Genomic DNA, 10555 nt, shown 5'->3' with positions numbered 1-10555 from the left:
GTTTATTTTCTTCAACTTCAGGTCATGTCTTTGACTTGCCCAGGATCTTGGTGGTTATATCCCCCAGTGCTGGGAACAGCATGGGAGGTAATGCTGCACGAACCTTATAGCTGTTAAATAGGCTGGCCACCTGCAGCCCCAGGACTGGCGGGAGAGGCTGGGATTTGGGCTCGTGTCTCTTGGGCGTGCTGGCCCAGAGCGTGGAGTGCTGCAGGGACCAGAGACTGCGCTGTGTTTCAAGGGGGTGAGCTGCAGTCGCAGCCCTGCACGCTGTGGCTCAGCTTCCCCACCATCTTATCGGTCAAATATGGCCTCACAGGTGTTTACCCTGTGGTGGTTGTCCCTGTCTTCTAGATAAACATGCTTTTTATGATTTCTTTCTGCTTTTGCTTAGATGCATCACTTAGGCTAATGCCAATCTTTCTGAGGATGTCCATGACTAAGACAATAAGCCCAAAGAGATCTGTAGGAATTCATACAGGCCAGGGTCAATAATGGAATTTTCAGCAGAAAATCCCTCTTGGCTCTGACTCCAGCCCTGGCACACAGGCAGGTCTCCTCTGAGGTGGGCTGCAGTCTGACACCCCTGCCAGGCAAAGGCCCCAGATGGGAACAGCTTGGTGGTCACTTCTGACACCTTAGGCAGATCCAGCAGGCATGGCCAGGTGTGGTCTCACGTCTCCAGAGCCCAAACCCATTGCGGGTTAAAATAAGCATCTCAGATTTTGCGTGGAGCCTAATGATGAGTTTGCAACTGTCTGCACTGCTGCTGGGGAGTGGAGGTGTTTCTCCGTTTCACCCCCTCTCCATCTTCGCTCATGTCTATCTTGCTCTTGAACAGGACTGATCTCCCACCTGTGTTTCCCAGGCCAGGTCTGTGCTGCTGTGTGGGAAGCTGGCAGGATGGCTCGGAGGATGAGCATCGACGAGCTGGAGGACCAGCTCCTCTGTCCCATCTGCTTGGAGGTCTTCAAGGACCCCCTGATGCTGCAGTGTGGGCATTCGTACTGCAAGTCCTGCGTGGTGTCACTCTCCGGAGAGCTGGACGGGCAGTTCCTGTGCCCCGTGTGCCGCCAAACTGTGGACTGCAGCGCCTCGCCACCCAACGTCACACTAGCCCGCGTCATCGAGGCACTGCAGAGCCGGGGCGAGGCAGAGCCCACCCCGGAGTCCTGCCCAATGCACAACAACCCCCTCAGCCTCTTCTGTGAGGCCGACCAAGAGGTGATCTGCGGGCTGTGCGGCACCATTGGCAACCACCGCCAGCACAAGATAACCCCCATCTCTACCACATACTGCCGGATGAAGGTTGGCAGGCAGAGCCAGGCGGGGCTCCTGGGGTGGGGGTTAGGCCACCTGCAGTGCTTGCTGGCCAAATGTCCCCTTTCCTTCAAGGGACAGGCTGAAAATGATGCCAGGGTGGAAAGCACGGTCCCATGGCACAGCCAGATGTGGGGCAAGGTCCCTGGAGCTGGGGGGCAGCTGTTTCTCAGGCTGAGTGTGTCCCTGGCTGAGAGGACTCACAGTTTCGCTGGCTGCACCGCAATGGGGAGAGCCGGGGGTCAGGGAGTGTCGGCGTGGCCTTTCAAGACTGTTTCCAAATACCATCAAAAAGAGTCTGGAGATAAGGCTGAGGTGAGGTGCCGCAAGAGAGCAGGGAGGCAGGGAAACAGGAGCCCCAGCCAGGGAGAGTAAACAGCTGGCATCCCCTGCCCAGCATCACATGAAAGCCCCAGGAATGGAAAAGCACAGGGCCACCCGGCCCCTCCGCTCCTGGCACCGGGGAGATAAAAGCAGGAGGCACCAGAAGTGCTCCTGCCCCAGCGAGGCTCCCGGCACTGGTGCTAGGAGGGTGCCGCTGGCCTGGTGCTGGCTTGCGGCTGGCTGCCACCTGCTTGCCTGGTGCAGAGCCACCACGGGGTGTGAGATATCGAGGTCAGGAATGGGAGCAGAGTCCTGATGCTCCTGGAAAGAGTACTTGGTCAGCAGCATCCAGATCAGGGCCATGCTCTGAGTGCTCTCCTGCCTCTGGCAACCCCAAATCCTCTAGATCAAGAGAGTGAAGATCAGCAGGATGTGCAGGGCCCCAGAAAGCTTAGAGAAAGCTTAGGAGAACATGGCTTCTGAGGGCCATTTGTTCCTCATGGGGCTGACAAGCACTACCTGCGATCAAGGAGGCTGCCAGAGAGGTCCCTCCCACAGAGGTGCTGTCTTTTCAGGAGGAGCTGTCTGTACTGCTGACTGATGTCCACCAGTACAAGAGGAACCTGGATGAACACTTCAACAAGCTCATCAACAACAAAAGTCGCATCACGGTGAGTGCCATGTGCCAAGGCAGCCTCTGTCCCTGAGTCCTTTGTGTCCCAAGCAGCCCCTGGAGCAACCTCTGCTCCTGGGTCTCCCCAGCTCACATCCTCTACTCCTCTCCTTCTCTTCTCCCTTCCCTGGGATAGCAGACAGGGCTTATCTTACACCCTGTTCCCTGAAGTTCGTGTTCTCTCAGATTAAACATAGACCTGGTTTTGGGAAGGGTGACGTAGCCCTCTCTGGTGGCACAGCCCTGTTTTCGGAAGGGGTGACATAACCCTCACCGAGCGTCCTGGCAGGATCAGCAGTCAGAGCTGGTTTGACCGAATGTCCTTGGAGGTGGGGAGATAACAGGTGAAAAGGACCCCCCCTTGGAGCAGGCTTCCTAGTCAGAGCAATGCCATTGGTTTCACATTGGGTTTATGCCTGGTTTAGCTGCGTGTCCTTTTCCCACACAGTAGATGTCTCCAAGGGACCTCCTGGCATTCCTTCTGAGGCTAAAGCTTCCCAGTGGGGCTCCTCAGAAAGGCTCAACCCAAATGAAAGTGGAGCTGTACTCTTCTCCCCCTTAGCCCAGGACACAGGTTGTTCCTTGGGAGCAGAGGGAGCCAAGAGCTCTTTCAAGGCTCTGATGAAGCTGCTTGTGACATCAGGAAACCAAAATCTGGGGGAGAAGAGGCATAAGGCAGGGGTGCCATGGTGGTGAGCAGCTGAGGACAGCGGGATGAAACAACATCTAGCTTGCTGTGAAGAGCTGGTCTTTATTTGGAAAGCCAGTGGATGGAGGCTTGGTGGGACACGTTGACATTGCTGTTGGCATCTCTGAAACAAAAAAGCAGGTGAAGGGGATGGAGCAAGGCAGCCCTGCAGAGCTGCTTGCTGTCTCCCTGCAGAACGAGGCAGATGTCTTCAAGTGGGTGATCCGGAAGGAGTTCCAGGAGCTGCACAGGTACATCGATGAGGAGAAGGCCACCTTCCTGGAGAGCATTGAGGGGAAGGCAGCCCAGCTCATCACTTCCATTGAGTCCCAGGTCAAGCAGACGTCAGACACCCTGCAGAGGCTTAAGGAGATGCAAAGCTCTCTGGAGGCACTCAGCAATGAAAGCCAGCTTGATTTCATCCGGGTGAGCATGCTCGATAGTGAAGGCAGTGACAGTCAGGCACGCTCTCCAGCCTTCAGCCCACTGCTCATAGCCCTGAGCCCTGTCCTGGGCAGTGGGTACCTCACCAAGCATAGCTGGGACACCACGAGAAGTGAGATGTAGGTGCCCTCTGTCCAGCCAGGGTTTTGCCCAATGGGAGAGACCTGCCCTCCATGAGAGGCAATGCCCTTAGCTCTCCCAAGAGAGGAGAGCCCTGGCCTCTCCAGCCCAGGGCATAGATGTGTACAGCTGTGACCACGCAGAGGAGCTGCCGTTCCGTCAGTCTCCCACCACTGACTTTGTCTTTGTGTTTTCCAGAAATACAGCTCCTCCCAGTTCAGGTGAGTGGTGGGACCCAGCAGCAAACAGCATCAATGGGGATGGCAGTGCTCCGCACCAGGGCTAGAGGTCCCAGGCCAGTGGGCATCTCAGCATCGCTGGTGCAGCCTCGCATGGACACTGCTGTTGTGATGGATAGCCACGGCCAGAGCCACGCTTGCAGCCCTAGAAGAGGGCAAGAGCAGCTGGTGAGACACCAGTGGCTCCATCATACATGGCAACCAGGTAAGAACAGGTCACACACCGTCCCCATCAGCTGCGTCACAGCTGCCCACGTCTTTCCAGGTCAGAGCTCCCCAGCCTGCACCCCAGTGATGGCATCTTTAGCCCCGTGTCCTTCAAGCCGTGTTTCCACCAAGATGACATCAAGATGACTGTGTGGAAGCGCCTGCACCGCCGCGTCCTGCCAGGTATTGACCTGCCCTGCTGGCAGCACGCCAGGTGCCCTGGCTCACTGGTGCGTGGGACAGGCTGCCCAGCCAGCATCACACTGCCCCAGTCTCTGTCTTGCTCTCTGCTTGTGCGCTCCTCATCCCCAGGAGAGCTCCTGGAGCAGTGGCTGGCTGTGTCTCGTGCTGGTAGCAGCCTGCTCTGGCATAACAGTCCAGCTGCTTGAAGTTCAGCAGTGCCAGCCCTCAGGGCTGAGTTGGGGTCTGCCAGACTGCTGCCTGCTAGCATGCCTGGAGCATGCATGCTTTCCTTCTAGCTCCGGAGACGCTGAAACTGGACCCGGTGACAGCACATCCCCTCCTGGAGCTCTTCAAGGGCGACACGGTGGTGCAGTGTGGGCTCTACCAGCGCCGGGACAGCAACCCCAAGCGTTTCAACTCCAGCAACTGCATCCTCACCTGCAAGGGCTTCTCCTGCGGCCAGCACTACTGGGAGGTGATTGTGGGCACCAGGAACCACTGGCGTGTGGGCATCATCAAGGGCACAGTCAGCCGCAAAGGAAAGCTGAGCAAGTCTCCTGAGAACGGCGTATGGCTCATCGGCCTGAAGGAAGGGAAGGTCTACGAGGCCTTCAGCACGCCGCGGGCCACCCTGCCGCTGACCACCCGGCCCCAGCGCATTGGCATCTACCTGCACTACGAGAAGGGCGAGCTGACCTTCTACAATGCTGACAACCCTGATGAGCTCAGCCCCATCTACACCTTCCAGGCGGAGTTCCAGGGCCAGCTCTACCCCATTGTGGACCTGTGCTGGCCGGAGCGAGGGCCCTACTCCCCTCCCATCATCCTGCCTGCACCTGCCGCGAGGCAGCACTCCCGGGCACCATACAACCATCCTGCCCCAGAGGAACCCATGAAGCCATAGCCTAGCCAGCGGGATGAGGCTGTGGCCAGGGAGGGCTGTGGCCAAGTCCCGATGGCCTGCAGCAGAGGGGAGTCACGCTGCTTGCAGGGTTGTCCTGAGGCGGAAGCTGTGGTACTGCAGAGTAAGCTTCGGCAGCAGAGCAGGGTCCTTCCCCTCTCCTCTTAAGAGCATAAAATGTCAGCTTTGATCTCTGAATCCCCATCCCCAGTCTGGCAGGCTGACCCAAAAGCCTAAAACACATCTGGCCTGTGAAGATCTCTCTATGGAAAGGAGCGCCTGCCTCAAAAGCGTGAGCCATGAGCGTCCGGGGTCTTTGTTGGCATGTCCTTCTTCTGAATAAATAGAATTTGTGTTAGGTGAGCTGGTTGCTGGCTAACACTGGTGCTGTGTCTGAGGAACCAACCGCAGCTGGAGCTGAGCGGGCAGCCGCAGTGCTCTGCGGAGGCATGAGGGGCTGCTGGGAGGGGAAAACAGGAGCTGAAGAAGCAGCTGCAGAGAGCCCTTTGCCAGGCAGCAGACGTCAGTCCCCAGTGGGAGGACAGCAGCCTGCCCGGGGCAGTGCCTCTTCCAGCTCCTCCGGGATGTGAACTGGCATGGGGAACCACACACAGAGCCTGCCTGGGTGGGACACTGTGCCTGGGGCCATGGGCTAAGACAGTGTGAGGAGAGCAGGGCTGGACATCCGGACACAGCCGGGAGCTTGGCCTGACCAGCTCGGCCGCCCTGCACACAGCCCGGCAGCAGCTCTCCAGCCGCTCCTTGGCGAGTTGTTCCAGCTAACCGCAAAGAGTCACCCGGGACCTGTTCCTCAGGCTCGTCACCAAAATTCACAACCAGCCCATGCTGACTGAGAGAGACCAGGACACAGAATATACCGTTACTGGGGAAAATATTTATCCCCGTGCATGAGGTGTCCCCAGCAAATTGGGGCACCCGAACATGCCTTTACACGGGGTTCTCGTACCCCTCAATCCTTCAGGTCTGAGACTACTTGACTACCACCAGCACCCATGCCACCGATTACTAATCGTAGCCCAACTGTGCAACACAACTCCAGTTTTGCAGCATTCTCGCTGTGGGTCGGTGGATCCGGGCGTCCCTGGAGTCAGTCTTGCCCGCGTTACTGGTCTATGACGCCAGGCGAGGCTGGGAGGGTTTCGAAGATGTGTCGGGGGGCCCGGGACGTGGCGTCACCGCGGTCGCCCCCGCTATCCTTTATCCTTCCCAGAAGCACAGTCCTTCTCTCCAGGGCCGGGCTGTCCCTTCGTGTGTCTTACTCCAGCACCCCGTCCCGCCGCAGGGCCTCACCGGGGCCCACAAGCGCTAACGACGTCAGTGCGCCAGAGGGACCCACCGGTGGGACGGCACGTCTCTCCACAGCAGGCCACCCGCGCTGCCCTCACAGCCGCTGCCCGCCCGCGGCCTCCGCCCGCCGGCCGCGCGGCCCAGGGGGCCGGGGCCCGGGGCCCGGGCCCGCCCCCTTCCCCGGCGGCCGCCGAGGGGCCCCGCCAGGCCCTGCCTCCGCCGCTCGCCCCCTACCGGCCGGGAGGTCGTACCGCCGGAAGTGGCAGCGGTCGCACGCGGCCCGGCGGGGACATGGCGCTCTACCGCGCGGCCGCCGCCGTCCTGGAGGGGCTGGAGCGCGGCGACGGCGGGATTAAGACCCTGGTGTACAACAGCCGCTTCCCGGTGCGGGGCGGGGAGCGGCCTGGGGGGAGGTTAGGCCGGAAGCGGTAGGCCCGGTGGGGGTTAGGCCTGGTGGGGTTTAGGCCCGAGGTGGGGAGGCCCGGTGGGAGTTAGGCCCGGGGGGGGGGTTAGACCCGGAGGGGGGTGGGTCTAGGCCCGAGGCGGAGAGGCCCGGCGGGGTCGGCGGCGGGCTCGGGCCCCGTCCCCGGGCAGCCCCTGACCGCCCCACAGCACGTCCGGCAGCTGTACGCCCTGGTGTCCGAGACACTCCGCTACTCCTCGGTGCTGGAGAAGCTGCTCGCCGGCGCCGCGCTGCTGCGGGCCGAGAAGAAGCTGCCGCTGCCGCTGGCGAAGGTAAGGGGGGCCGGGGGGCGGCCCCTTGGCGGCGGGGCCCGGGCTGGCGGGGCCGGGCTCACCCGCGTCCCCGCAGGTACTGGTGTACGACCTGCTCTTTGGCAAGGGCCTGAAGTGCGGGGGCCGCTGGAAGGCGCTGGCCCGGCGGCACCGGGCCCGGCTGGAGGCTGAGCTGGCCCGCCTAAAGGTGCAGCAGAAGGTGAGCCGCAACGAGGACCTCCTGGCCCCGGTGCAGGCAGCGTGTCCCGGAGGTGAGTGGGCCTCGGGGCAGGGTGGTCTCCCTGTGCTGGCGGCAGTGGTGGGTTGTGTCTGACCTGGCTGGCTCCCCCAGCCTGCCAGATACCACGCTACGTCCGAGTCAACACCCTGAAGACTTGTGTCGACGATGCGATTGACTTCTTCAAGCGCCAGGGCTACTCCTACCTGGGCAAGGCAGCCAGGTGAGCATTTCTTTCTGCCATCCCACCTTATCTGGGACGTGAGCGAGCGGCAGGGGCTTGGGGAGAGGTCCTGTGGGCTGAAGGGTTGCTGGTCTTGGTGCTTATGGTGTCCAGCTTGGGGTCTCTGTCACTCCCCGCTCTTACTGTCTGCCCCTCTGGGTGCTGCTTGGTGCCGAAGTGGAGAGGAGGTGTGGGGTGAAGGGGGTTCTCAGCCTGGGCTCTAGCGTGGGCATGGTGAAGCGCGGCTGTGTGTTCATCCTCCCTGTGCCTTGTGGGCAGTGTGGAGGAACTGAGGGCCCTCTCCGGGAAGAAATTTTTGTTGGATCTTCATCTCCCGGAGCTGCTGGTTTTCCCTCCGGCGACAGACTTCCATGACAACTTCCTGTACACTTCAGGACACATAATTCTGCAGGACAAGGTGGGGGAGCTGGAGAGCAGGAGGCTGCAGTGGGCGGGGGGGGGGAAACCACTGACAGGGGTGGAGGGTCGGCCCCTTCCTCCATGCCAAGGGCTGGGTTTGGGCCAGCTTTGCTGCAGCACTTGAAGTCTGAGTGGAAACTGTGAATGCAGCCTGCAGCTATGGGGTTCCCCAGCAGTTTTGCTTCTGTAGCCTGTAGGTACAGGATGAATTGCTCTGAACTGGGCTGTAAAAACACCCCGTAGGGAACTGGGGACCAGCAGCAGGGAGGAGTGCGGGGCTGGGAGCCGGGCAGAGGCTTCCAGCGGCAGATGTTAGTGGTGGACTTGGCCCAGTGTTGTCTGTGGCTGTCTGCGACCCCGCAGCGTCAGCCATGCCCTGAGGAGGGGCCAGGGGTGCTTGCTGCCTGTACCTCTCACGGAGCTTTACCCTCTTGCAGGCCAGCTGCCTCCCTGCCTTCCTCCTCAGCCCTGCTGCTGGCTCCCACGTCATCGATGCCTGCGCTGCTCCTGGGAACAAGACCAGCCACCTGGCTGCCATCCTGAAGAACAAGGGGTGAGGGCAGGTTTGTGTGCTGGCAGGGAGGGAAGGGGTGCAGGTGGCCCTGGTCCCCCCGAACCCACAGAGAGCACAGGGAGAAGGTGGCAGGAAGAGCTGCAGCCTGTCACCCTGCACCGCCGACTCAGGCTGATGCCCACTTCTCCCTAGGTGGGCTGGTGGCTCTGATAGTGCTGGGCTACTGGAAGGGCCTGAGGGGATGTGAAGTCATGGAGGGGTTCAATTCCCAGCCCCTGCCTGACCCCGGCCCTGCTCAGTACTCCTGCCTGGGGGAGCAGCTCCTGAGCTCTGCCTGCCTGGCCGATGGCCAGTGTTTGGGGCTGCTGGGGCAGCCTGTCGCTGTCAGTGTGGTTCCTGGGGCCGGGTGGGATGTTCATGCCTCTTTTGGGTGCTGGGCTCTGCCTTCAGCCAGATCTTTGCCTTTGACGTGGACACCAAGCGCCTGGCCACCATGAACACCATGCTGATGCGGGCTGGGGTCACCAGCTTCCAGCTGGCCCAGCAGGACTTCCTGACTGTGGATCCCAGAGACCCCAAGTACAGCAAGGTGACCTATATCCTCCTCGACCCATCCTGCAGTGGCTCAGGTAACACACAGGCCTCCAGCTGCCCCACCTGGAGCTGGGCTCTGGGTGTGAGGACCCGTGGGTGACAGTTGCTGTCCCCACAGGGATGGTGAACCGGGTGCCGAGGGAGGAGGCTGCCCCGAGTGCTGAGCGGCTGCAGGCGCTGGCCGGCTTCCAGCGCAAGGTTTTGAGCCATGCCCTGAGCTTCCCGGCTCTCCAGCGCCTGGTCTATTCCACCTGTTCGCTGCACCGGGAGGAGAATGAGGATGTGGTGCAGGCTGTGCTACAGGAGTGGGGCTCGGCCTTCAGGTGTGTCTGCCTTGGTGGGGGGGGACACAGCGCAGGGTGCTGCAGGGCTTGGTCCTGACCCTTGTCCCATGCTACAGGCTGGTGAATGCCTTCCCTTCCTGGCCCTGCCGAGGACTCGCTGCCTTCTCCAGGGCAGAGAGCTGCCTCCGCGCCTCTCCTGCAGATACACTCACCCATGGCTTCTTTGTGGCTGTCCTGGAGCGGCAAGGGGAAGGGACTGCTGCCCCCAGGTGAGAGGAGGGCCTGGGGGGCTCTGCCTGCCTCCAGCAGCTTCTGGGGGGGGACCATGGCTCAGGAGGAGAGAAGATGGAGGGACCTGGCTGTAGCAGGTGTGGGAGGCGAGGGTAGGAGCAATGGTACTGTGGTGAGCAGGGACTGGGGTGCATGGTTCAGGCTGTTTGCTCTTGTCCGCAGCTACCTGCCTGCGGCAGCTGAGGAGAACCCACAGCATGGAGAGGGAATGGAGCCAAAAGCAGCTCCTACAAAGAGGAAGAGGAAAAAGCAGCGGGTGAAGGAGTGAAACAACGTTTTTAGGACTGCACAGTGCCCAGCTGGGGCTGGCGGGGAACACTCTGCCACTGCTGCCTGAACAACAGTGGGGCCACTGAACACAAGTAAAGCTTTGTGTCAGCTGCAGCTCTGGTGGCATTCTGTAAGGCCCTGCTCCCCTGGGACCGAGTGCCAACCCCCAGGGCCACCCTATTGCCGGGGGGCGGGGGGAACTGGACCTGGCCCTTGGCACCAGCCCCCAGCAGAAGGTTTGCCCCCAAAGCCAGACCAGGGCTGGGGCAGCCTTGGGAAGTCAGCAGACAGCACCAGTGTCCGGCAACACCCCCATTTCTGCACACTGCAGGGCTGGAGTGCTCCAGCTGGGGGTGTTAGTTTACCATGTTCCCCCCTCCTAAAAATACTTACCCCAGCCCAATGCAGGGTTTCAGAAAAGCCTTTAACTGTAGGGATGAAATAGATTAAAGTTTCTCTCTCCTCATTGTGTTTCCCAGCATGTTTGTGCAGTCTTGCCCTGAAATTGCCACTGCTCAAAATGGAGGCAAAGTGGGGGGAAAAAAGTGAAATGGTAATGATCACAAGCAATGCCTGGCCCTGCTCAGGCCCAGGAATCAA

At 60.7% G+C, this 10555-nt stretch overlaps 2 protein-coding genes across 5 annotated transcripts; both read left to right on the top strand.

The window, feature by feature from the left end:
- Positions 1-903: 903 nt before the first annotated feature.
- On the top strand, positions 904-5408 carry TRIM50 (tripartite motif containing 50). 3 transcript variants are annotated; one of them, XM_052803179.1, is made up of 6 exons: positions 904-1308; positions 2220-2315; positions 3201-3431; positions 3768-3790; positions 4074-4198; positions 4495-5408. In XM_052803179.1, exons 1-6 carry the CDS (start codon positions 904-906, stop codon positions 5100-5102), a joined length of 1488 nt encoding a protein of 495 aa, XP_052659139.1. In that variant the 3' UTR covers positions 5103-5408. The 3 variants fall into 3 exon arrangements, with proteins under 3 accessions (XP_052659139.1, XP_052659140.1, XP_052659141.1); XM_052803180.1 differs by lacking the exon at positions 3768-3790 and having other exon boundaries at positions 4045-4198; XM_052803181.1 differs by lacking the exon at positions 3768-3790 and having other exon boundaries at positions 3201-3456; positions 4079-4198.
- Positions 5409-6641: 1233 nt separating this feature from the next.
- NSUN5 (NOP2/Sun RNA methyltransferase 5) lies at positions 6642-10421 on the top strand. Of its 2 annotated transcripts, none has more exons than XM_052803177.1 (10): positions 6642-6791; positions 7020-7142; positions 7219-7393; positions 7474-7582; positions 7862-8000; positions 8440-8555; positions 8967-9145; positions 9229-9433; positions 9511-9663; positions 9848-10421. In XM_052803177.1, the coding sequence occupies exons 1-10, from the start codon at positions 6699-6701 to the stop codon at positions 9951-9953; spliced, it is 1398 nt and encodes a 465-aa protein (XP_052659137.1). In that variant the 5' UTR covers positions 6642-6698; the 3' UTR covers positions 9954-10421. The 2 variants fall into 2 exon arrangements, with proteins under 2 accessions (XP_052659137.1, XP_052659138.1); XM_052803178.1 differs by having other exon boundaries at positions 6650-6791; positions 7032-7142.
- Positions 10422-10555: the final 134 nt, after the last annotated feature.

The sequence above is a fragment of the Harpia harpyja genome, chromosome 12, assembly GCF_026419915.1.
Source record: "Harpia harpyja isolate bHarHar1 chromosome 12, bHarHar1 primary haplotype, whole genome shotgun sequence".
Taxonomy (NCBI): Eukaryota; Metazoa; Chordata; class Aves; order Accipitriformes; family Accipitridae; genus Harpia; species Harpia harpyja.
This window is presented reverse-complemented; position numbering and strand designations above follow the sequence as displayed.